The 27,747-nt window shown below is 40.5% G+C and overlaps 1 protein-coding gene across 1 annotated transcript; it reads left to right on the top strand.

The window, feature by feature from the left end:
* Positions 1-481: 481 nt before the first annotated feature.
* Positions 482-27,515, top strand: BicD (Microtubule-associated protein Bicaudal D). Its single transcript, XM_080274376.1, has 15 exons — positions 482-741; positions 6,302-6,442; positions 7,307-7,521; positions 12,254-12,507; positions 14,416-14,597; positions 14,882-15,043; positions 15,858-16,043; positions 18,071-18,180; positions 18,703-18,819; positions 19,323-19,407; positions 19,899-20,040; positions 20,754-20,884; positions 22,903-23,020; positions 26,209-26,389; positions 27,388-27,515. Exons 1-15 carry the CDS (start codon positions 529-531, stop codon positions 27,500-27,502), a joined length of 2,352 nt encoding a protein of 783 aa, XP_080130502.1. The 5' UTR covers positions 482-528; the 3' UTR covers positions 27,503-27,515.
* The last annotated feature ends 232 nt before the right edge of the window (positions 27,516-27,747 follow it).

Genomic DNA, 27,747 nt, shown 5'->3' with positions numbered 1-27,747 from the left:
ATGCAATCACAGTGACGCCTACAAACACATGATGAGTTTACTGAGCAACCCCCGTAGTTTCGACTTCCCTTATCCTATCTCCTTTTCCTTATATATCTTCTTCAGCGATCATTATACATTATATGCGTGATGAGTGTTGTGTGGCCTACCATGCACAGCACATTAAGCATTAAAGAAGCGACATTATGGGTCGAGTATATATGACGTAGTTTACCATAAAGAGTCGCTGCTTGTATACAGTTTCTCTGAAGAGAATTCCAATATTTCGTAAATTACACTGATTGCCCAGGTATTGATTACTATAATAGCTAATACCATAAAAATTAGTATATTCATTTTAATCAGCCGCAGAAACTCAAAAATGGAGAGACTCTGAGGTTTAAACAATGAAAAAGAAGTAGAGACATAAACAGGTTGCGTACACTAGAATCTTCACAAACTCCCGAGGCTGGCTCTGACAACCATGGATATACCACCTCTGCAAATCACCGCCTAAAACACCTCATTTACTCCTGTATACTGGCCAGGATGAGCTCCCCGGAGAAGATGGAGTCCCTGGATACGTTAAAAAAGGAGTTGGAGCGGTTAAATTTGGAGCTAGACCAGACGAGCAGCGAAAAGAAACAAGCGGCCCAATACGGATTGGTGTTACTGGAGGAGAAGGAGAGCTTGCAGGGGCGGTGTGAAGAACTGGAAGCTTTATACGAGAATACCAAACATGAACTTGAAAGCACGAAGGAGGTAAGACCGAAGAGGGAGGAGAGGAGGAAGGAAGTGGGTGAGGGAGACGGGAGAGGGAAGGAAATTTTTGCTACGTCTCCTGACAGAAGTTCCTCCATATTTTGATATTTTTAAAGCTTAGAGGAAGTGCCACATGATCAGGAGAACATATGTTATGCTAGATGATGTAAAGAAAATTAAGGAGAGAATGGGGAAAATGTAGAAAGTGAAGATGAAGCAAACACCTTTTTCTGGCACCCACATCCATATTTACCTTTATTTTTTTGTTAAATTGCAAATCATGAAGAAAACGAAATAAGGGAAAGTGTGGATGTATGGAAAGTGGATAAAGAAATAGTATTCATAGATATTTTGACGTGTTTATCCCTTTCCACATTAGTTTACAGGTTGAGTGGAAAGGTTCATGAGGGAGGGTTGCTGGGAGTGGCAAGAGGGAGTGGTAATGTAGGCTACAGTGATAAGAGGGGGTTATGACCATGGATCTGGGTTATTTCGTTTTTAGTATATTTGTGATGGTACCTGATTATTTCATGCAGTTTAGCATTAACTTCAAACTGGAAGGGTTAGGTGGCCTACCATAATTGAATAAGGTACCAGTAGCCTTAGTAACCACTCCAGTATGAGAGACCTTCCCTAAGCTGAGTCAGGTTGTCTGATACCAGCATCAGTAACCTAAAAAGGATGTCACTTTACATAGGGACTTAGTGAAGTTTATGTGCAGTCACCCAGAGTGAACTAGAGATCTGACAAAAGGTTAATACTGTAGGTACTGTGATACTGTGGTCATTTCTATCACAGAACATTTTGCCTTGGTGAAATGGGTCTATGATATGAATAAAAGTTATGTAGACCTGTAATGAAAATAAGTGGAATAATTTTTATGGAAAGAGTACTGTGATCATCATCTGTGAAGAAGAATACCTTTCACTTGATAATTATATGTGAATTGCCATAATGTACTTGTTACATTGTAAAACTGAGCATTTATAAACTTATATGAGAATCAGTGTCCCATTAACTACTGATAGTAAGTTGGAGGCAGAAGATGAGTAACAGCTGTTGGTCAGTTTCTCACTTTTTTTTTTTATCCTATTGATTTCATACCTCTTATATTTCCTTTACAACTTTAGCTTTCTGCCTCCTTTTCCTCATATCCCACCCTATTCCTTTTGGTTTTTGCCCCCCTCCCTCCCTCCCTCCCTCTCTCTCTCTCTCTCTCTCTCTCTCTCTCTCTCTCTCTCTCTCTCTCACACACACACACACACACACACACACATTGAGTATCAAATGTTTCCCCTGCCCACATACATCGATTATCATACATTGTCTCTTCCACACACACACACACACACACACACACACACACACACATTATCATACATTTCCCCCCACACACATTGATTATCATACATTGCCTCTTCCACACACACACACACACACACACACACACACACACATATTGAGTATCATACATTTCTCCCCCTCCCACACACAAACATTGATTATCATACATTGCCTCTTCCACACACACACACACACACACACACACACATTGATTATAATACATTACCTCTTACACACACACACACACACACACACACTTCATGTTGAGTATAATACATTGTTTTAAACACACACACACACACACACACACACACACACACACACACACACACACACACACATTCCTTTCATTTGCCTCCATTCACTTAATCCCTTTCACCCCTCATTTTCTCTTCCCCTTTACCGCCTTCCTCTTTCCATTTTTCACCTGATTCCCCCTTCTTCCCCTTCCTGCACTCTCCACTCTTTTCCCCTCCTCTCATATGCCTTTCTCTCACTGTTTTTGCCCTTCTTTTACTTCTCTCACCACCTCCTTCGCCCTTTCCACTTTAGGTCTTCATTTTACTCTCTTTCACACCTCTTCCTTGCTCCATTCCCTCCAATCACTCCCTTTTCTGTTCCTCTTTTCTCTTCTGTATCTCTCCTTCCCTCTGTTCTTTCCCTCCTCTCACTCCCCTCCCTTTCATAGCCTTCCTTTTCATTCCTCCATTCACTTCCTTCCATAACTCTGTCCATCTCTTTCCTCTCTCTTTTCTCCATTCCTCTTCATCTATTTTCCCTCATCCTCCCAGTTCCATTTCTTTCTCCCCATCTCTCATTTCCTTCCTCTCCTTTCTTCTCTCAGCTCCCCTTTCTTCCCTCATCACATCCCTTTGCCTCCTCCTCTTTCTCTCTTGCAGCTCACATTTCCCTTCACCATATTTTTATGTCCTCAATTTCCTCCCCCTTGTCCCCCTCTCACCTTTCCTTCTCCTCTCTCTCTCTCTCTCTCTCTCTCTCTCTCTCTCTCTCTCTCCTTCCCTCAAGTATTATGTTGGGTAGACTGTTGTCATTATATTTTCCCTGCTTATTGATCCCTTCAGCCTGAGAAGTAGTTCCTAAACCATACAGTGTGTTTAGTACAATGTAATTCAGCATTTAGATCTGTTAAACTTTTTACGTCCTGCTTGAACCCAACTACAACAGCCTTGATCACTTAGCTGTAGATTCGTAGCGTACCATCACAGTATTTAGTATTCACTGCTGGGAGTTGGTGTTCATGAGACACATAATTAATACAAAATGAGCACATGGACTGCCATTTTTATACAGCTTGTAATAGTGGGCATGTGGCCTTATGGGTTTAGTAGCATCAGGCTCTTTGTTGTCTGAGGAAGATTGAGCGATGCATCAGAATTTTATCGTTAATGACAACAGCCTAATCCTAACTCCAGTTCCCATTAAGAAATGGGTTGAAGCATTGTACTGGTATCATAATTTCTGTATTGATTATGTCAGCTGTAGAATCATATTCATTTGTTTATAAACTATTCACATATATTTTGTAACAATCTGAATTAGTTTTGATTAAAGTACACAGCAACAGCAAAGCTCATCTGCATCTAGATACTCCTTCCATGCCAGCTGATTTTCCTTTATTACTCCATGGAACATTGAATCTGTTAGAGTTTGGTTTAAACATCTTTTAAAGTTTGCTAAACACCATGGCATCTGTTTTGTTTTGTTTGTGTGAGTCCAGGTTCAGATACTTTCTTGAGAGATAGTTGGGTAGCTTAGGCTGGATGAGCATAGCAGAGATTAACTCCGTCATTATGCTGTTTTGTAGATTATTATTCCCACTGCTAGACAGCATTTTTGCTTAAGAATGGGTCTGTAGTTAACAGTTGTTTAATGAAATTCATCTAACCCCTCCAGTTTGAAATGCTAGTAAGATGATTAAAAGCATCTGGTGATAGAAAGACTGTAATACAGTAGCTATAAATACCTAGGGCAGGGTTAAGGTTAAATATACTGTAGCTCATGTATCATAGTTAAATATAGTTCTGTTATACAGTAGCTATAAATACCGGTACCTAGGGCAGGGTTAAGGTTAAATATACCATAGCTCAAGTGTTGTTAAGTATAGTTCATGTTTTTTATATTATACAGTAAGACCTCACTATAACGGACTAATTGGGGCCCAAGCCACTCAGAAAAATGAGAAATTCCAATAAAAGCACCATTCGGACTTCCCCTTGCTAACTCGGACTTTTTCCGTTATATCAGACATTAGTCTCAATAGCATGAATGGTTTTTAAACTGTTTTGACTTTCATTGCAGTACTGTACTGTGTTATAACTTCACTACATTAATCAAATACAGTAGTATAATATATATAATAATACTGTACTGTACACTGACAAACATGCCTTTTATATGTCTTATTGTGGTGAACATAGCTGAAGTGGTCAGGCAGTCCAAACTGCTTCTGGCTTTATCAGACTTTTTCCGATATATAGGAATTTATTCTGGTAGCTCCTCGATTCCGATAAAAGCGAATTCCGGTCTATTGAAGTCCGTTATATCGAGGTTTTACTGTGTATATGGTGGTAGGTGAGGACGTTCACCATCCACTCACTCAGTTTAGTGCTGCTTTGGGTGTCTGCCCTCTCCTCTCTTCCTTCCTTCCTTCCTCTTCTCTCTCTCTTTCCTTCATTCTTTTGTCTTCCCTCTGCCTACGGATGTCTTTACACTCCCTCTTCTGTTTTCTTTTCTTCATTTTTTCCCCTTCCTTCTACCTATAGGTGATTCTACACTGAGTGACAAGCCAAATGGTTTCCTGTACACCAAGAAACCATTTACTATGCTGGGGGTAACCATATAACCAAATTATGGCACCTGGTGGTTTAGTGGGCAGTTGAGGCTCTCCAGTCGGATTGAACCTGTATAGGTTTATATCCAAGGGGTGGTTGGGGTTTATTGGTGATGTAATGCCACTCAGGGATGAGTGAGGCTGGTCACACTCATCTTAAAGGTCAGGACCAACTTGCCTAGCCCTGGGCTCCTACGTTTCTCATGGGGCAACATAGCATTGGACGATGGATGGATGGATATTTTGTATATCCTTCACTGGCTCAATCCGATTGGAACGCCACAGTTACCCACTAAACCACCAGGTGCCATAATTTGGTTATATGGTTACCACCCAGCATAGTAAATGGTTTCCTGGTGTACAGAAAACCACTTGGCTTGTCACTTAGTGTAGAGTCACCCATAGGCAGAAGGAAGAGGAAAGAATGAAGAAAAGAAAGACAAGAGTGGGAGTGTAGGCACCAGTAGGCAGAAGGACGAGGAAAGAATGAAGTAAAGAAAGACAGATGAGGCAGGAAGGAAAGGCAGGAGGAGTGGAAAGGGCAGACACCCGAGAGCAGCACTACATCGTGTGAGTGGATGGTGAGCACCCCCAGCTACCACAAATGGATATATATATATACAGTATATATATATATATATATATATATACCGTATATATATATATATATATATATATATATATATATATATACAGTAAGACCTCACTATAACGGACTAATTGGGGCCCAAATCATACCGAAAATGCAAAATTCCGATATAAGTGACATCCGGACTTCCCCCTGCTAATCCGAACTTTTTCCGATATATCAGACATTAGTTGGGATCACATGAACGGTTTTTAAACTGTTTTGACTACCATTGCGGTACTGTACCGTGTTATAACTTTACTACATTAATCAAGTGGTATATTGTAAATACTGTAATAATAATGTACTGTACACTAATAAACATCTTATATTTACATTATTGTGGTGAACATAGCTGAAGTGGTCAGGCAGTCCGGACTGCTTCTGGCTGTATCGGACTTTTTCCGCTATATAGGAATTTAGTCCGGTAGCTCCTCGAGTCCGATAAAAGCGCATTCCGGTCTATTGAAGTCCATTATATTGAGGTTTTACTGTGTGTATATATATATATATATATACTGTATATATATATATGTGTGTGTGTGTGTGTGTGTGTATATATGTATACAGTGTACAGTGCCACTGTGGAGAAAAGCTAATTGCCTTCACTGAAATATTCTGGACTGTAGCTAGTAGCCTTGTTTCAGGCTGATAGACTTAGCAAGGGGCATCATAGAATGGGCTAACCATCTTTACCCCCCTTGTGACTTATACTCATCATACTCTTCTCATCTTAGGCACTGGCCAAGTTCCAGACGACACACAGAGTGGCAACAGCAAGTGGCATTGAGACGGAGGAGCATCTTCTGTTGGAGTCTTCGCAGCGCGAGACCTCTCTCAATTCACAAATCATTGAGCTTGAGCTTGAGGCTAAACAGGTCAGTGGTGTCATTGTTGTCAGTTTGCTTTCACCTGATGGAAGTGGGGGGTTGCATGAAATATAACGAGCCATAGTTATGAGTTAAGAATGAGTCTCCATGGTTACTAATCAAATCAACCCTCCAGTTGCCAGCAGTAGAGTTGAATTGGGTTAGGAATCTTTGGTCAGGGTGAAAAAGTGTGCTGGAGTCAATAGACACTGGTTGGAGTGATAGTATTGACTTGTGTGCATGGATTTCAAATTCCCAGGGGTAACAAGGGTTTTCATTCTCATTGTGCTGCTATAGATGTATGTTATTGACCTACCCTTGATTATTAGGTAGGGACACCCACTGGGCCCCTCACTTGATGTATTGTTACCTTCAGCTGACTCTGCAGCTAATAATAACCCAAATTATTTCAGTAACCCACAAAACCATTTACTGTACTGTGCTGGGTGGTATGGATTATATAACCAAATGGATGCCTGGTGATCTAGTGGGTTAAGGTGCTCCAGCCAGATTTGGTCGAGAAGGTTTCTATCCAAGGGATAGTTGTGGGTTATTGCTCACATGATGCCACTAAGGGGTGAGTGGTGGTCACTCTTTCCTTAAATGTCCAGACATGGTAGCATAGCCTCAGGATCATATGCCTCTGGTGGGGCAGTTTATATTTATTTATATTTTCATTTTTACCATACAGGTATATTATATCTCTTATGTTGTGGATCTTTTCCCAAGTATGGTACAGTCCTTTGTAGTTCATAATTTTGTATCATCCAATATAGCACATTCTGATATTCTGATTAAGGTCTTGAATTTAAAATCTTTCTCGTTATAATGCTGTACTGTACAGTATATGATATGTATCATTTTCTCATTCAGTGCCGGGCAGAGCTGGAACGTGTACAGAGTGAGAAGTCAAGGTACTACACCGAGTTAGGTGAGCTGCTGAAGGAGAAGGACATCAGTGACCATGAGAAGAAACAGTTGAAGGCTGAGCTGAAGGACCTCAAGTTCAGAGAAACACGACTCTTTCAGGACTATGCTGAGCTGGAAGACGAGAATATCACACTCCAGAAGCAGATCTCGAGTTTGAAGTAAGTAATTTGGATTTTAGCTTATGATCATGACAGCAGAGTGGCTGCCTTACTGCCCACCTGTCTTAATGCAGGCAGTCTCTTAACTACTTTGATAGCTATAAGAGGTGGGGAATGTTTGGGTGCTTTCCTTGCCAGTCATATTTGCATGTGGTTGTGAGTGTGAAAGGAACTGGAACTAAAAACAGTTTTCTTGTGAGCTTAGGAGGCTTCCTAGTGCTGTACCTCTTTGTTATCAGCTTGTCAGTTGTGGCTGTGATGTTCATATATCTTGCCATGCAATTTGTGCAGAGTATGCCAGTATTTTAGATAAATCATATACTGTACAAGCAGTATTACAGCCAGCCAGCCAACCATCATCCAGTTCTTATTGCTTTGCCCAGGGTGTAAGGGCCCAGAATTTAGGCTACTCAGTCCAGAACCTTTTAGGCAATAGTTACCACTCTTTTGCCCCTGAGTGACGTTATGTTATCACCCCAACTTCCTCTGATTTAGACCCATAAGAATCACTTCCTTAACCCATTAGACCACCAAGGATCTATTTGCTGGTTAGCCACTGTATATGGTTACCACCTAGCATAGTAAATTCTTAGTAAATGGTCTCCTGAGTTACAGGAAACCATTTGACTTGGCACTCAGTGTAGTCACAAAACTAACTTGGTAAGGAAGAGATGCTATGCCTTGAGATTCTGCCAAGTTCAAGAGAATACAGCACATTATTTTAATTTTTTCCCAAAATGTAACAGGAACTGTTTCTGCACTCTGTTACAAATATCTGGAGATCATCTCACTATTTTGCACGGCTTTAAGCAGTCCTATATTTTCTACTGTGTTGCAGCTTTATTTGGAAGTTGAATGACGATATTGTTGCAAGAGCGTGATTTTTATTTACGTACTGTTGGATTGGTTTACGTAGTGTTACGTTTAATGCTGTTCTGTTGTTTGATCCAAGATATTTCTTCCATTACTATTATTAAAGAGTTATGATAAAGTAAAATCCTGCTCTGGTGCAGTGTAAGAATCCCATTTTTTTTCCTTATTATAGTTATAGACATTCCTTTTTAGCTGCAAGAATTAGCTCTTTACAGCCATGCTTTAGATGAAAAAATTATGCCTGTTCATGCCTAGAATTCATTTTGTTGATAAACACTGTGCTATTATTAATAGTATTGATGGGAGTTAATTTTTATCAAGTTGTTATTTTAGCCTGCTCTTGCCATATACAGTGCATAATAGTATGCAGTACTTGAAAGCCTGGTATTCCATTATACAAGTGATGTGTTTGTACATGTGTGTGTGCATGTTTGTGTTGTTGGAGTGGGTGTGGCTACCAAGGATGGGGGAAGGGGGGGCTCCAGTGTCTGCCATTAACTGATTGCTTGTTCTCTTCATTTTTTTTTTTTTAATTTATAATTTGCTTCTTTACTTTCCTACCCACACTTCATTGTATCTTGCAGTTCTTCATATTTTGCCACATTATCATTGTCCCTTCCACATACTTCCTAATTTCATTCCATTTGTTATAATTTTTTTCCTACCCTACTTCCGTGTTCACATTTCCATTTGCTGCCATACCATTCTCTAATTTAGGCAATTTTATTGTTCCTCTACCATGCTCACACTTCTGTTCTTTTCCTTACTCTTTTCTCTGCTCTTTTTGTAATTTCTACTCTAGCTCTCTTACATTTCCATTCCTTTCCATATGTACTTTCTTCCTCTTGTACAGTTTCGTTCCTTTCCCTTCTCTGTCTGTCTGTCTGTCTGTCTCTCTCTCTCTCTCTCTCTAAACTTCATTATACTTACATTCCTTTACCCTATAATCACCTCTCTTACACTTCCATTCCGTACCTTCCTCTTTTTTTCACTTTTCCTTATTCACTGTCATCACTCCCATTTTCACTAATATCCCCCTGTCTTAAGCATCCTTTCCTACTCACTCATTCAGATTAATAGCTTTCTCTCCCTTGCCCTCCTATCCCACATCCCAGGTGCTCTCTTTTCTGTATAAATGCTTTCTTTCATTCCCACCCTACCCCTGTCCTCACTCACCTTCCCTCCTTCACTCACTCACCCACTTCCTTGTCTTAATCTTTCTCCCCTCCTTCCTTCCCCCTCTTCCTACCACCCTTTTCTTCTTTCTCCCATTCTCTCCCTTGTTATCATCTTTCTCCCCCCCTTCTCTCCCTCCAGCCCTCCCATATTATCATCTTTCTCATCTCCCTCTTCCTTTGCCATAATCGGTTGGTTCTTCTCTCCCTCCCTTTCTTTGTTTATCTCATCTTTCTCTCCCTTCCCTTTCTTGTCCTCACCACTGTCTCTCCCTGCCTTATCATCACCTGCCTCTCCTCCCATTTCTTTCCATTACCTTTCCCTCCCTCTCTTCCTCACTTACACCACCTTCCTTCTTCCTTTGTTATTCTCCTTCACTCTCTCATCCTTTCTGTGTTATTGCTTCCTCTTACTTCACATCTTTATATCTATATAGAACACAGGATACCAGTATAGTTTCACAAACAGCAAAGCAATATGTGTTTGATATTTTCAAGATTAGAACACTAAAAGAATTTGGAGCTTTAATACATCGAAATTTAAGGGTAACAGTTGCCAGAAGTTAATGGTACTGCGTTACAAAATGAATTATGGCTGATAGTGTAGTAAGTGCATAAGTTAAAGTGTGTCCTAGATATGTTGATGTGCATCAGTTAGACATAAGAAGATTTCATATTGGAAAGAGAGACTAAGTGAGGTAGTAGGACAAGTTTAGGAAGTACAGTGTATGCTTGGTTGGAGTAAAGGAATGCATAGGATCCAGGGTAAAATCTTTGACTGTATTATGGCTTTCCTGGAGGAGATACCAGGATGGATAAAGCAGTTAATAATAGGTAGGTAAGTTGGTAGATGATAATGTTAATCTCTGCATCTGTTTGGCAAGAGTTTTATAGATGAATGATAATTAGAAGGCTGCACAAAGTAGTTAACCCTATCCCGTGAAGGGAGGAGCGTAAATTTTGGCTGTGCGAGTAGCTCTCGCTCAAGAGCTTTCAGACTAGTCGCATAGAGATATTTTACTTCTAACGCTCATAGAAAAGTTACTATTCATCATAGAAAGGCCACTTTGGTCTCATTTTGAAGATGAAGAGTTTTGCTTTGTTGTACATTGTCCAAAAAGACAATATATACAAAATAAAATGAAAAAAAAAGTGAGCAGAATTTAGCTGACATGTTAAGTTTTACACTGTCCTTTAAAAAAATATTTGCCAAAAAAAACTATTCAAGAAGTAATAATAGTTTTTACTTCAGTATGTAGCAGAATAGGTTTCCTTTCCAATAATGTATTATTTGTTGTATTGTTGTTGCTGTTTGCTGATGATACAGTATTGGTGAGTGAAGATGAATGGGAGTTGCAAGGTTTGATGAATGAATTTGGGACAGTGTGTAGGAGGAGGAATCTGAAAGTTAATGTAAACAAAAGTAAAGTTATGGTGTTTGAGAGGAATGAAGTCACAGAGTGTGCAGTGAGGTTGGATGGTGAGGATATGGAGAATGTGAGTGCATTCAAGTACTTGGGTAGTGTGATGAGTAAGGATGGAACTTTGGGGGATGAAGTGCGTGAAAGGGTACAACAGGGAAGGAAGGTTGTTGGTACACTGAAAGCAGTGATGAGAAATAGGGAGGTGAGTATGAGTTAAGAAGTCACTGCATGATAGTATTGTGATCCCTACCCTGACGTATGGAAGCGAGGCATGGATCTTGCAAGAGGGGAACAAGTCAAGAGTGAGAGCAGTGGAAATGAGTTACTTGAGAGGAGCATGTGGAGTGACGTGGAGGGACAGGTTGACAAATGAAGAAGTGAAGGAACGTTGTGGGGTGGATGTGGTTGAGAAGATTAGGAGAAATACACTGAGGTGGTTTGGACATGTGAAGAGAATGGAGAATGAAAGACTGACTAAGAAGGTGTATGTAGGTGAGGTGGAGGGAGGGAGAGGGAGGGGTAGACCGAGGATGAGGTGGAGGGATGGAGTTGAGAGGTATATGAGGGAGGGGGGGGTGAGTTGGGGGAAGGGTAGTCAAATGGTGGGTGACAGAGGGACTTGGAGGCGTTTTGTCTGCGGATACCCTTTGCAGGATTAGGGCGTTGGGCTATAGATAGATAGATAGATAGATTTTCTTAAATAATAATGCCGCATATATACGCGAAAAAAAAAAACATAAGTGTTCAGCGGGAGGTCAAGAGGTGTACATCCTACCTGTGAGGAACCTCACACCACACTGAGCTAAGCAAACCAAGTGAGCACACGTGCACCATCTGTGGCAGGCTTAGCTCCACCCACTTTTGCCCGTCATCCAACAAAAATATCAATCCTTAAATGTTTCTTCAGAGATTACATCGGATGACGGGCAAAGTCGTCATACTGACGTCAAAGGTTGACAGATGCATGATGACCCAGGTTGTCATTGGTAAGTCAAAGGGTTAATGTTTAGGTTGCATTTTTTTTTTTTTATCATCATCATGATCATCATCATCATCATTATCATCATCATAATCATCAACATCATCATCATCATCATCCCGTCCTCTTTCCCAGTGTTCATCAGTGGATCTGTCGTGGTACGATACTTGTGTAATTATACAGCATCATGTTCTTTGTATAAATTGTTCTTTTATCCAAGTACGGTAACTGTCCCTGTGCTCTGGTGTTACTCATCTTCATGTTGTAATTCCCCTCTGCAGATCTTCACAAGTTGAATTTGAAGGAGCCAAACATGAGATCCGGCGGTTGCAGGAGGAGACGGAGGTGCTCAACCAGCAGGTGGAGGAGCTGGCTAACCTCAAGAAGATTGCAGAACGACAGATGGAAGAAGCACTTGAGTCCCTGCAGGCAGAACGAGAGGCCAAGTACGCACTTAAGAAGGAGCTGGATGGCAGGATGAATTCGGAGTCCATGTATAATTTATCCAACCTGGCCATGAGCATGAAGCTTTCAGGTGAGTTGACGGAAGGGGAGAGATGAGTAGAGAAGTAGAGAGGAAGGTAGGCTGGTAAGGAATGAGAGAGAGAGAAAATTAGGAAGAAGAAATGGAGGGAGAAAAAGAAGGAAGGAAGGTGGAAAAGGGGAAAAAGAAAGTAAGAAATAAATTTAGGAAGGAGAGAGCTATAACTAAGCTGTAGCCAGGTTGATGAGACTACGTGGGTGTTTAATGTTAGAACTTCCATATTATAAATACAGTAACTGTCATGTGAATAGAATAGGGGATGAGGATGATTGACAATTGGTATGGATAAACAGATTGGCAAAATACTGGCAGTGTATAGATTGCTAAGCATTGTAAAAAAGTAGATAAGAAATGAAATTTTGTAAATAAGTTGAAAGAAAGGAGGAGGGAGGAATTACGATGGGAAAAAGAGAATGCAGAACCATTTTATGAATTATTAAACATACAGCTACTGTATATGAGTCCCTTAGTAATATACTGGGCTATCTACCCCCCTCCCCCCCCCCCAAAAAAAAAAAAAAAAAAGAGAGAGAAATGCGTTCAGTGTTTGGCAGTCTTTAAACTGCCTCATAAGTGCTAGAGTTATCTTGATAATTTTTTTTTTTTTTTAAGTTGTAGCTTAACATATGTACTTCCTTGCATTAACCTCATACCGTACAGTACTTGTGCTGTCTGTGAGTATTCATAATGCTACTGTGTGATGAAGCAAATTATTGTCCACCGCAGTTGGACTAAACCTCTGATAAATTGTTTTTTGACTTTTTAATCACTGAAGTATGAAAGAGAATTTAAAATTACTTCAATATGATCTAAATGGAGTGTCATACTATAGATTAAAGACAAAGTGGCTATGATATTTTAGTATTTGGACTTGATTTTAGCAGTTAGCTATAATTTATAAGAGTCATGTGCGCTCTCAGCTTGAATATTGCTCACCCTTGTGGAATGGTTGTGGAGAGGTTGCATTAAGACAACTAGACAAAATTCAGAATAAAGCCGTTAGAATCATTAACAACCCTGCCATTACATATAAACTACCTCCCCTGCAAGTAAGAAGGAATGTTGCCTCCCTTGCATTATTTTACAGATATTTTTTTGGCAAATGCTCAGACGAAGTTGCATCCATGATGCCACCTCTCCATGCCTTCCCTCGTGCTACACGGGCATCTGGTAGCGCTCATGGCTGGAATGTCACTCAACCATATTGCAGAACTTCTGCCTATCAGAATTCTTTCATTCCCCGAACTGCATCTCTCTGGAACTCGCTTCCCCAGAGTTGTTTTCCTCCAAATTTCAACCCACAACTGTTCAAGTCTAACTGTTACAGATATTTTATGAACAGGGGACACCAGTAATCTGATGTATGGATTATTTTTTTTTACCCACTTGTTTTTCCTTCCTCCGTTCTGTTATTTATTAAAAAAAAAAAAAAAAAAAAAAAAAAAAAAAAAAAAAAAAGTTTGAAGTCCAGATAACTTGGAGTGCATTTTTTTTTTTTTAACACCCCCAAAATGTGAATTTCTTCACAGACAGCATGAAAAAAAAAAAAAATGATACAGTAATAGGTTTAGCAGCCTAATATAAAGAAGCATTCAAGGTAAAGAAATAATGTAGGAAAGACCCCAAACCAAAAAGTTTAACAATAACCAAGGAGACAGTATTCTGTAAACATTAAAAACATAGACAGTATTCTGTAAGCATAAAAAACAATGATAGTGGTAATGTTAATAATGAAAGAGTAAGATAAAAAAATAATGTGACATGTGATTGATGAAAGGGAAATTAATCGATCTGCATCCCCTCCGTAGAGACAGTGTACTTAGAGAAAAATGAGAAACAGTGTAACGTGATGAACTAAAGGGAAATTAATCCATAAGCTCCCTCCTCTTTCCACTTCAGGCAGCACAGATTTTGGCGAGAGCAGTGATGGTGAGGATGACACACCGGTCTTACGGCGCCTTGAGTCCGAGCTCATGGCGGGGGGTGCTGGGGGTGCAGGAGCGGGAGGGGAGATTGGGGGCGACCTCTTCTCGGAGATACATCTTAATGAATTGCGCAAACTGGAGAAGAAGCTTGAAGAGGTTGGTTACATATTATTAATTACAGTATGTCCTTGAATGTGATTGTGTGGCCTGTTTAATTGGACATGTTTGAATTCCATCACTTTTTTACTTTCATTTTCTGTCACTGAATCCTGTTGTACTGATCGCTGGTTGACATTAGGATTTAGCTGATATTATGATTATTATTATTATTATTATTATTTATTATTATTATTATTATTACAGTAATATTATTATTACCATTACTACTACTACTATTACTACTGTTACTGTACTACTTCTTTTCTTATCCAAATCCACAGGCAGACCACGAGAAGGCCCAGCTAACGACGAATCTGAAGGAGAGCCAGGAGGGGCTTGAGAAGACCCGTGGTGAGCTAGACGCCCACCATGCCCGGGTGTCCTCCCTCCTGGGTCACGTGGCTGCCCTTCTTACTCTCCATGACCAGCAGGACCCTTCAAAGGTTAGTAGGGTGGCACAGGCTGGGGCAAGGCAGAGGGTGGTATGGTAAGATGTAAGAGAGTGAAGGGTAGGGCAACACAGAGGGTGGTAAGGTTTGGTGTAGGGAAGGGTAGGGCAGATGTAAGGGGTAAGATAGGGAAGGATGGTCAAGGTTATTAAAATTACGAGAAGAACAGAAAAGGCAAGCAAAGCAAGGCAGACACATGCAAGGTAAGGGGCAGGATGGGGTAAGGCAGAGACTGGTAAGATAGGGTTTGGCCTGGCAGAGGATGGTAATAAAAGGTGCAGGGTAGGGCAAGCCAAGGCAAGGCACGATGAAATGCAGAGTAAGATACGGCAAAGTAAGGTGCAGACAGGGCAGGGCAGGGAAGGTTGTGGTAAACCTGGGCAGGGCAGAGCAGAACAAGGTAGGACATGGAAGATCAGGGAAGGACAGTGCAGGAGAGGGGAGGACAAGTCACAGCAAGGCAGGATGAGTGGAGATAATCATGGTAGGACAGGCCAAGACAGGGCAGTGCATAGGAGTCACAAGAAGCAAGGAAACAAATATTGTTGAATAGAGTGAGCAAGGGTCATCGGACCTGTAAATTTTTATGGGGTTTAGGCAAAAAGGCCTTGCATAGTATAGATATTATGCCTAAAGTTCTTATTTCAGCAGTTACTGTATATATGTACTCATGATAATTATTGCAAGGTTAGATGTGGTATCTGTTGAATGTAATATCTTCTGCTATTTATTTAAACCTCAGGCCTTTCACTTCAAAAGCATATGTCACTGGCTGTTATTTTACCAGTATTGTTTATTCTGGTTTCAGATGAATGCAGAAGACGCAGTGGAGTTAGTCAAGTTCCTGGAGAAACAAAAGTCACGGTACCAGCTGGCATCACGTGAGATGAATGAACTGCGAAAGAGCTTGGGGGAGCTGCAGGGGGCTGAGGGTGGATCTGCTACTGAGGCCGTCCAACACTTACGCAACGAAGTTGGAACAATCAGGTCGAGGGTATGTCTCTGGCAGGCTTTGGGGCTTGTAAGTTGGTGAGTGGGTATGGATTAGTTAGTTATTCAGGGGTGGGGTAGAGAGAGAGAGAGAGAGAGTGTGTGTGTGTGTGTGTGTGTGTGTGTGTGTGTGTGTGTGTGTGTGTGTGTGTGTGTGATTGAAGACTGTACAATAATAGATTATTTATTTTACCATGTACGGTGATAGAGACTACGTTTGAGTGTGCATGTACGGGCACACATGCATGCAGCATGTGTTTGTATGTATGTGTCCTTATTTAAGTAAAAAATGTATCAGTATTTGAAAGTATGAAGTTGTTCATAGTTTATTCTGTAATTTGAGCGACCTGGCATATCAGCTTTATAAATGACAATGAAACTTTGATGCAGAATTAACTCTGCAGTTTGCCCTTAATTCAACGGATAGAAAAAAGAAAAACTATAATGGGAATTTTGTATATATCCAAGAGTTTTGAGTTCTTGGTCAGAAGACATTGAGGCTTGGGGTTTGAACAGGGAAATGGCTGAAGATCACAACGCATGAAGAGTTGTACCGGTATGGAGTGACAGAAGCTGCACATGCTAGCATAATTAGTGGTCTGCATATATATAAATCTGAATAGCCTATGTGATGAGTGAATGGAAGTATGGCCCATATCACTGGGCACACCATTAAACGCTTTTCTACTTTTACCCTTGGTCTTTTCCTGTTTCTGCATAATAAGGTTGGTGAGAAATCCACTTGGGATGATGATGATGATCTTTGTTTCCAGAAATATGCATGGGATCCTTGGGATACCTGTAATAGGTTAATATGATGGATTTTATTGTACTATCACAATCATTAGTTCAGTGACACTTCTACATGCTGTGGCAAAAAGGTTTTATATGAAGTATGTGAATGTAGGGAAGAGTAAAGTGATGGTCTTTGAGAGGTGAAGTTAGTGAATGTACAGCGAGGTTGGATGGTGAGGAATTGGAAAATGTGAGTACATTTAAGTATTTGGGTAGTGTGATGAGTAAGGATGGAGGTTTGGAGGGTGAAGTGCTTGAAAGGGTACAGCAGGGAAGAAAGGTTGCTGGTTCCTTGAAAGCAGTGATAAGGAACAGGGAAGTGAGCATGGAAGTGAAAAAGTTACTACATGACAGTATTGTGATACCAACTCTAACGTACGGAAGTGAAGGTTGGACATTGTTGGAAGGACACAAGTCAAGAGTGAGAGCAGTGGAAATGAGTTATTTAAGAGGAGCCTGTGGAGTCACGTGGAGAGACAGGCTGACGAATGAGGATATAAAGGAGCGTTGTGGTGTGGATGTGGATGTGATAGGAAGCGTTATGAGGAACACACTGAGGTGGTTTGGCCATGTGGAGAGGATGGAGGGTGAAAGACTGACAAAGAGAGTGTATGTGAGTGAGATGGAGGGGGGAAGAGGGAGGGGGAGGCCGAGGATGAGATGGAGAGATGGGGTGGAGAGGTATATGAGAGAGGGGGGTGTGAGTTGGGAGCAGGGCAGTGAAATGGCGGGGGACAGGGCGACTTGGAGGCGATTTGTTTGTGGCCACCCCAAACGGGATTGAGGCGTCTGGCAATAGATAGATAGATGTGATGGCAGTAAACAAGGTGATGTATATATAATGCTGCTCTTCCATTCTGCTTGGCAGTTTCTCATGTGTTGCAGGGAGAGCCCAGTCAGCCTTATTAATTTCAGTCCTTCATCATTTTTTCATTTTCCACTCCCACTGCCAGACTCACACCCACACCAGCAGACTGAGCTGTTCCCGAACAAGCAAGATAACACCAGATGAGTTTTTAGTGGAATGCTATTTATGGGCCACCCTGTATAACACACAACAGAAGGGTATGAGAAGGAAGGATACTCTCTGAAGTCTGGAAAATAATGAGAAATGTGGAGGGCAAGGCACTGTGCTGGAAGGGAATTGTTGGTTAACTTTTGTCTGTCATATATTAAGTATATTGTGTTCTTACTGTGTGAATCATCATTAATTATTCCCACTCTTCACACTTACAGCTGATAGACGCAGAACAAAAGTCAATCGACCTTGCGAACGATGTATCAATACTGAGTCAGATGATGAATAGCCGTGAGGGATCTCTTTCGGGTACCAAAAATGATCTAGGGTGAGTACAGTTTGCATAAATTAATTTTTGTTGTTGAATAAAGAAAAAAATAAATATTTTTGGGGAAATTGTTCGGTAAAATGTAATGGGTGTCAGATTAATTGCAGAACATTAGTGTGGCAAAGACGTTTTGTGATTTTATATTTTGACCACTACACAGGTATCTGAGGAGGCCTTGGATGGTAGTTAGTGTTTATTTTTGCTGCTATTATAGATTAAATGTTACTAGTAGCATAAAAAAATATATTTTGCATTAATATTTGTCAGAGCTTGTGCCTTCTTCTTTCAGTGTTGTATTGGTTGGCCTACATTTGCTGAACATCAGTTGGCAGCTATGCTATATGTGTTCAAAATCTTTGAGGGGGGGGGGGGATCTTGAAGGGCAACTGATTCAGCTTCAGAAAGGAATGAAGGCTAAGAGGGTATAAGCAAGACACAGTGGCAGTGATTAAACCAAATTACCAATTTGCTTAGAAATAGAATATGTAAACTTTGTGTTTAAGGCTTAGTTCCTTGTGACAGTGCAATAAGCGAGGAATTGGCGCAGCTGTACCATCATGTGTGTACAGTGAATGGAGAGACACCCTCAAGAGTACTGCTAGACCACAGCAAGCAGGGACACAACACAGAGAAGGGTGAGTGCTCGTGGGAAAACTCCCTTTACTTCAGCCATAGGATGCTAGTGCGTTTCATTCTTGCTGCGTAAAGACAAGTCAGCTTAGAAGAATCTTTTTAAATGGACATGTTAGCCATCATTAACCCATCACTATTACAAGGCTGTCCTGAGCTGAATATAGTTGCCTAGCAGCAGCAAGAATAAAATTAAATCTATGTAAAATGGTTGGAGGGGTTACAGTGATGCCTAATTTATATTTTCAGGTAGTAATGTAAAATAATCTGTTAGTAAGAATTATATATATATATTTATATATATATTTTTAACTATACATCTTGCCTTTGGTGATAATGTGCGACTCATAACTTCTGTTTTGTGGTGTATTAAAAAGTGAAATGAGTAATTTAATAGCATAACTTTTCCTCAGTCAATGCAGCCTTATCTCAGGTAAATTGCCACCCTAATTTTCTTAACTTTCTCACACCATCTTTTTCATATATCTGCCAGTGACTGATGAGAAGTCCAGCCAGCCATCATCACCCACCATGGCAGCCACTCAGATGGAGGCGCTCAAGGCAAAACTGCGCACCGATGTCACTCTCTCCGACTTTGTGAGTTGAAACATCTTTCACCATTGAAAACACTGACCTGGAGCAGTGTTATAATAACTGCATGTTTCATACTTCATTAAAAATTTTTCTGCCATTTAATTTATAAATAGCCAAGTTCTAATGGTTTCATATAAGTAAATCAGCTCTCTGTTAGGTTCAGAAGAGAAGTCTGGGGAAATATTTAAAAGAATTATTGTAATCACTTCTTCCTTTGCTTTAAGAAGTGTGTTTGTTTGTTTGTTTGTGTGCGTGCGTGCGTGCATGTGTCTAAGTAAAAGCAAATAAATCGATCCATGACAAGATAAATACCCGAGGCAATATGAAAAACTTCACAACTGACATTTTGACAGATAATGAGGAACCATTTATTGTATTTTGTTTCAGCCTATGGCAGACAGTTTTATTCAGCTATTAGAAATCACAGCAGCCAGCAGGTTAAGAATCATTCATTCATCATCTAATTGCCCCATATAACTTTGGTCTTTGTGCAGGTTGACAACAGTGACCCAGCAGCAGTGCGTGAAGTTGTTGACACCATTGTTGATCAGATCAGGCACCTTAAGAAGTCTGTAGAACACACCATCGAACTCAGCAAGGAGAAGGGACTCATCAGAGAATCTGCTTCTTCTGATAGTGAGTTACCCTAACTTTGTGTCTTGCAGGATTTGGGAGTTTGGTAAAAGGGTTTAGAAGTTTAAATCAAGGTAACTGCTGCAGAATGAGTATCATTCAGGTGAATTTGATTTGGAAAGAGTGTGTTGATGTGCAAACCAAGTACCAGTATTTGATACCAAACAGTGAGTATATAATGAAGATAACACCATCACTGCCATGGACATCCTAGGGTATTTCATTTATAAAAGCTAATTACAGTACAAACCATTTTATTTGAGGTGGAATTTTTAACAGTCCAGAAGTTAAATGATGTAGTTTTACACTCTGACCAGCAGAATTCCCCTCTCCTGAAGGAAGTTGTCTTGTAGTAGCTGGAGGAAATAACTTCATACATTCCTAGGAGGCGAAAGGGTTAATGTTATTTGGTTAGGGTGTATTGAAATTGAAAATAAGGAAACAGTGCCATATTAGGAGCTTGTTTTACAGTATATTGTTGTGAACCTTTAAAAGGGCATTGAGAGTATTTTCCACCTTTTAATATGATGTTTTAGTTCACTGACAAGGAAAAGAATATTGTAGCTAAAGCTTTGTGTATTTTTTATTTTTATTCCATAACAGGTAAGAGATTCATGATAGTGATGGTCTAAATAAAACTTCAGTGTTTCTCAGTACAGTATTTCAGTTCCTTGAATAGATATTTTTCCAACTGATTGTTAATACATTGTGTGCAGGTGGTCTGAGTGAGAGTGAGGTTCAGGAGCTGCAGGAGCAAGTGATCAAGCTGAAGTCTCTGCTCAGCACTAAGCGTGAGCAGATCGCTACTCTTCGCACTGTACTCAAGGCCAACAAGCAAACTGCTGAGGTACTGTATACCTATATACCAATATGGCAGTTAGATAGATAACAAAGAGTAAGTCTGAGGAATAATGGTGTTCAGGGGTGAGCCTTTACTCCACCTTAAATATCTAGCCTGACAATTCTGTTGATGAGACAGTAATGTATTTGATGATGGTTGGATGGAGTTGAAAGATCTAAACAATTTTAGATTCTTTTATACCCTGGCTGTTATGGAGTGGAGGCCAGCAAGCAAATGACCCAGTCAGTATGATTTATTAATTTTCATGGGATATATACTATCATCATCATCATCATCATCGCCCGTTTGAGTATCCACTTCAGGACCAGCCTATCCTGACCGAAGTTGGTACAGTACAGCCAATGCATCTCTACCAAGTGGCTTAGGCTGTCTGGTAGAGACTGTGTGTAGGGTGAGAAGTGCTTGTAAGTGTAATTGTAGTGTTGGAGTGGCTTTGGATGTGTGTGTAGTCTGTGAACCAAGTGTAATTGGCCCGTGCATTCTAACTGGATGCAAGCATACTTTATAGTATGCGACACTGGTTCAACCACAGCACCCCTTGTGTCTGCCAATGCAGTACGTGGCCAGGTGAACACTCCCAAAGTTTATTACCTCGGTGGGGCGCAAACCCTGGTTCACACGTGTACGAAACGCACACTGTACCACTGTACCACAGAGGTTCTGAGATATGTACTATATAGGATACTACTGTATTTACTATACTGTACTACAGTATATGGGACACCATACATAATGTGGGATATGATTATGGGAAATATACAGATGAAATTTTTAGTCGAGCCAGAAAAAAAAAAAAAATGGTATTTTAGATATTGGTGGTAGGTGGTGTTGACCATCATCAACTCACTTGATGTAGTGCTGCCTACTTCTTCCTTCACTTTTATCATTCTTTTTCTGTCTGCCCTCCGCAGATCCTCTCATCCTATTTCTCACTATCACCCACTTACTTAATGTAGTGCTGCCTACTTCTTCCCTCACCTTTATCATTCTTTTTCTGTGTCGGCCATCCACTCTTCCTATTTCTCCCATATTTCCTGTCTTTCTTTTTTAGGTGGCTTTACATTGAGTGACAAGCCTAATAGTTTCCTGTAAGCCAGGAAACTTTACAGTGCTGGGTGGTAACCATATAACCAACCCACACATGTTCCCTACATGTTAAGAAGTGGGTTGGTGGAGGGTTATTGTCCCTCCTCGTAAAACAACTAACTCAAAGACAAACGGCCACCCCTTATGGGATTATGGCATCTGGCAATAGATAGATAGTATTTAACAGAAAAGCCACTCCCACCATTGTAGCAGAGTGGTTAGTGTTGCTAGTTACAAAGTTGCCAACTTGATAGCACAAGTGGTTGAATTAATATTGCAGGTATTTTGTATTACTTGGTATCATTCACCATTTTTAGGTTGGTAGGTAAATTGAATACCAAAGATAACATGTTGGTGATCTAATTGTGGTAACGTAAATGATACAATGGCTTTACATTCTAGGATAGTGGGTAAATAATTTGTCACAGGTTTGAAGGCCAAGTTGTAGAAACGAGCACTTTGACCAAACTCATGGTGTGTCCCCACCTCCTTTTACACTGCATTGATTTTGTACTTTCATTTCATATTTCTCATTTGTTTGCCCATATTATGATGCAGGTGTTAAAAGTAGTTACCAGCTGTGTTGTTGACCACATTTATACTGTATTGTACTTTCACTAGCATCTCATCTCTTCATCAGTGGCTCCATAGGTTTTCATCATGATCTGTCCAGTAGTTTTTCATATTTATGCAGATTAGACAAATGGACATTCAAAGAAATAAAGGTGGTTGTAGGCATAATCTATGTCTGCATGGCCTTTGTTTAGATAATGTAGGTGCAGGATTGTGGAACATCTGGATCTTTACTTACAGTATTTATTTTATTTATTTATTTTAGTACCAGGTGTATAATCTCAGTCCAAGCAGAGTAAATCAGTGAACCTACAGAACCTTAAAGAGTTATGTTCTTCCCACAGGTTGCACTGGCGAACTTGAAGTCAAAGTATGAGACAGAGAAGAGCATCGTGTCAGAGACAATGATGAAACTGCGAAACGAACTCCGGCTGTTGAAGGAAGATGCAGCCACATTCTCAAGTAAGTTACTATAGCATGGATTAAATTTATCAGTGGGACTGAAGGAATTTATATAAAGGTGAAATACAGTAATCCCTCCACTTTCTGATGTAATAGAGCCAAAAGCATGTCCGGAAAGTGGGCCCCAGCCTCCTGGACTTGTACTTATGGACCCTAACCTACCCTGACTCAGAAAAACACCTATACAACTCCCTACTGGACATGCATAGCATCTGTTTAAGACAATCACACCAATAAGGGACATAAAAGTCCTAAATAAATGCAAAAGAACCGGAGAATGAGGTATAAGAGGTGAGTTTATACAATATTAAACATTCGGGGTACTTACAACAAGTCCCTGGCTCCTGGACTGGTACTTAAGGACCCTAACCCAGCCTAACTTTGAAAGCCACCTAAAAAACTCCCCACCGGACATGCATAGCACATATTTAAACCTATTTAAGACCTGTTCACACCAATAATGGACATAAAGCATGAAATAAATGAAAAGGAAGCCAGGGTACTTACAGCACGTCTGTGGCTGCCTTTTCTGGCTTTGGCAGTGGTGAAAATGCTCTTGAAGCACGTACAGTAATCCAGTGTTGTGCTGCACTTACAGTAATTCTTTGCACTGAGTTATAATTGTTTAACACTGCACATTGTTAATTGCACCACACCAATGTCAACTGCCAGTGTGCACTCCACAGTTAATCTTTTGCACTCTAAATTCTAATTTCTTAACACTGCTTATTCACAAAAAACGAGCACATGTGGCTTCCTTTACGATAAACATCTGCTCTCGATCAGAGTTAAGCTGTGACTGTTGATGATGGGGTAACAGAGTTGCCAGATCGCAACGGCCACACTACCAAACTCCTCAATTTTCATTACCAAATTTAACTTTTCATTACCAAATTCGTAAAGCTAGCATTTATTCTTCACTATATATACAAATGGAAATTCATGTAATCACTCTTCTTATAACTAACAGCATGTTGATTATTTTCGCACTATATAGGCTAGCAGATTAATCAGAGAGAGCAAACAATCCACCATCTCCATCCTGTGTATCCTCACACGTGTGAAAAATCTGTTTGGTATTGCATTATTCTGATTCATTACCAAACTAATTTTTCATTACCAAATTGGCACACATTTGGTAATAAAAAATACCAAATGGCAACCTTAACAGGGGAGGGGGAAGGGGGGAGGAAGGAAGGGGTGAAGGGTCCATGGTGTAACAGCTGTTCGGCACCGTGCGGCAATTTAAAATTACGGGTGGGAAAAAATTTGGATTTTTAAATTTTTTCTTTCTTTTTTTGGCCATTTTTGGGTTCCGAAGGTCCAGGCCCACAATGTCTGGTAAGTGGGGTGTCCAGAAAGTGGGCATCTGGAAAGTACAGGGATTACTGTATAATTAGTGGCACCCACAGGCTTTTTCGTAATAGGCCATGCACTCGCAGTGCATGTTCTTGGTCCCAACTTCTTCACAAAGTAACAAGTAAAATTTAGCCTTGATTTTAGTAAAATTTTGCCTTGATTCCCCTTCCCCATTCCCTTGTAACCAGCTGAACATGGAAGGCATTGTTTTTTTAAGGCAGCAGGATGAGTTTCATAGTCTGTCTTCAAACTGTATAGTTTGTACAGTTTTCATTGCCAAAATCCCACCTACACAGTAAAGTGCACATTAGATCCCACCATGTTCATAAAGTGTGCAAAATTTGAGGCCCAACAGTTCACTTGATTGTTGTTTAATTATATGATATTGTCTTATTGTCTATAGAAGCAAGTCAGGCTGCATGTCCCACCAAATTTACCAAAGCAGATCACAGAATGCAGAGAGGAAGGCTGATAAAGGGATGACAAAATGAAATTGAGAAGCTAAGCTAGGGAGGATTGGCTTGGTGGGAGGAAGTACTGGTAGGGACAAGTTGGCAGTAGGCATGCTGGAAAACATGAAATGACAGGAATCCTTGGTGGCATGTGGCATTGGAATTTAAGCAGTTTTGTAATAGATATATTGCAGGTAACAAATGAACACCTGGTGGTCTGGTGGGTTAAGTTGCTTAAGCCAAATGTGGCTTATAAGGGTTGATATTCAGTGGGTAGCTGAAGTTTATTGCTTGCAATAAAGGTTCCCTTGCAATAAAGGTCTGGATTGATTAGTGGAGGGTGAGAAGTAGGAACATTGAGGGTACAGTTGCGAGAGGCAGACCGAAAAAGACGTGGGACAAGGTTATGCATTGTATCCACAGGGATAAGGGACTAGATAGAGGCTGCTGGAGATGGAGATGCCATTAGGTGATTAAAGCTGATGCTTGCGGCATGTTGGAACCTTTGTAAATTAAATGATTACCATAACCATAGGCATCTATGCTCCTGAATTTTGGAATTTTTGATATGAGGAAATGAATTCCCCGAACTAGACCTTGGTAGATCATGTAGCCCCACTAGGTGACGGGAGAGCGCTGCCTTTCCAAGGACGACAGCTATCTGGGCAGGGCACGAACTCGTGATCCTTTAGTCTCAAGTCAGTCGCTACCACTGAGCCACCCTGCCCCCTTCTGTGCTCATGAGGAAACACAGATTTGAATGATTGAAGGATACATGGATACGATTAAGGAATAGCATATTTTGATAAATCTCCACTTTCATCCATGTACAGAAAGTACTGTATTATTGAGAATCAAGATATAAATTTAATAGAATAAAAGTTGTTATAAGCATTTAGCAGTGAGACCTGTACATTTTTGTGAATATGGTGATGCTGATGATGTTTTGGCAATATTACCACAATCCTGTGTAGTTACGTTGTTTTTCCTTGATTATACCGTAGATCCAGTTCCACTGTTAAACCAAGAGTACTAAATTTTTGCCTACTTTCATGGTGTCTCTTTCTTTGTTGATGAATCTTACCTCACCCCACCCTTCAGTAAGTCACTCAAATGACCCCATGCTGTTAAGGTTAGCTGTGATACCTTAAATGTTTTCTGTGGACTGGAGAGTAAACCAAGTGTCAAAACCAGCTGATTTTTTCCCCGACATTTGCTGGAAATATGAGATGTGTAACAAGATTTGTAACAGTGTAAGAGTCGCAGCTTGGACTTTGACTCCTACAAACTGCAGTAGGTGGGAAGAAAGGTCAGGTTGATGATAGTATGATGGCGATGATGTGTAAATATTTATCGGGAAACTTTCTTGTCCCCCAGGTCTTCGTGCCATGTTTGCAGCACGATGTGAAGAGTACGTGACCCAGCTTGATGAGGTACAGAGACAGCTGGTGGCAGCTGAAGAGGAGAAGAAGACGCTCAACTCACTCCTTCGTATGGCAATCCAACAAAAGTTGGCACTTACGCAGAGACTTGAGGATATGGAGTGCGATCGGGAGAGGTGAGGTCTGCTTACTATTGGTCCCTTTGACCACTCTAAAGACATATTTGTTATTTTCTTCTTGCTACTTTCAGAGGGGTCAGATCTTATTAACCTCTTTGCTCTGATGACGTAGTTCTTGTAGTTTTGGCATTTTCAGTAACTTAACGTTCTCCCTACGTGTCAAGTGGGGTTGGTGGAGGATTAGTGCCCCTCCCTGTAAAACAATTAACTCTAAGCCCTTGGCCACCCCGTTTGGGATACATGGCGTCTGGCAATGAATGAATAAAAAAATGAAGATCTTAATTCCCTCATACTGATGATATAGTTTTTCATTTATATATATATATATATATATATATATATATATATATATATATTCTTGCAAATTTCAGAGCCATTTAATCAGCTTATTATTGCTGTTGGCTTTTTTTTTTTTTACCTGTTACTGTTGTTGTGGCCCCAGGCTTCTGTAGACATGAACCCAATAGACTGCTTCAGCTGGTCACTCCCATAGATCCTTTGACGAAGTAGTGGAAAGGAATGTGTTGTGGCGTGAGAGACTGCATTACAGTGAGGGCACAGTGGATTGTTCAGGAGTTGTATTTTGTGTTTATGCAGAAAAGGACAAAGTGACTGCCAGTGGTCAAGGATTTATTTTAGCAGGAATGCTTTGGCACTGCACTACAGGCAGTCCTCGTTTTGTCTGGGATGTGTTCCAGAATATGACAACATATTTTATCGAGTTGGTATGTAACTCGAGGAAACTGACTAATCAGTTTTATAGGTAGCAATGGAACTATTATAGACGTTTTTCATATGATATACTGTGATCATAATAGGCTAAAAGAATTTCAGAAAAAGGTGGCCCATGTCACAGGGCCCGCTGTTCATAGTTCTTTCTCTTTCATACTTACATCCTTGTTTCAGAATCCTTTCTTACCCCATTCTTTTCTGGGAAAAAGATGATGATGATGCTAAATTAGGGCTCAGTGTCATTAATGTTACGCTGCCATCAGGTTTAACATGAGGAAGCACACGGGGAGCCGAGGTCGTGCTCATGGGTCGCGCTTCAACAACCAGCCTCATGGGTCTTCAGGCCAGCACCATTACCAGCGCAGGGACAACTACTAAGCATATATGTGGCTAGGGAAGGGACAAGACAAGGAGAAAGTTGAGATGAGATGAATGAAGAGTCAAGGTAACAACTACTGAAAAGAGGCTCTGAGAAGACTTAGAAGAAGCCTGTTGAATTTAGGAACTGTATTCTTGTGAGCATAGGAGGCTGTCCAGCACTCCATCCTTAGCAGTTTGTTTTGAATATTAAAGCTAAATATTTTCCTTATATATTATTCATGTGAAACTGACATAAATGGTAC

This window comes from Coenobita brevimanus, chromosome 57 (genome assembly GCF_032717465.1).
Source record: "Coenobita brevimanus isolate Jiangsu-jjx chromosome 57, ASM3271746v2, whole genome shotgun sequence".
In the NCBI taxonomy this organism is placed as follows: Eukaryota; Metazoa; Arthropoda; class Malacostraca; order Decapoda; family Coenobitidae; genus Coenobita; species Coenobita brevimanus.
The sequence above is the reverse complement of the archived record's forward strand: the minus strand, read 5'-3'. Positions and strand labels throughout refer to the sequence as shown.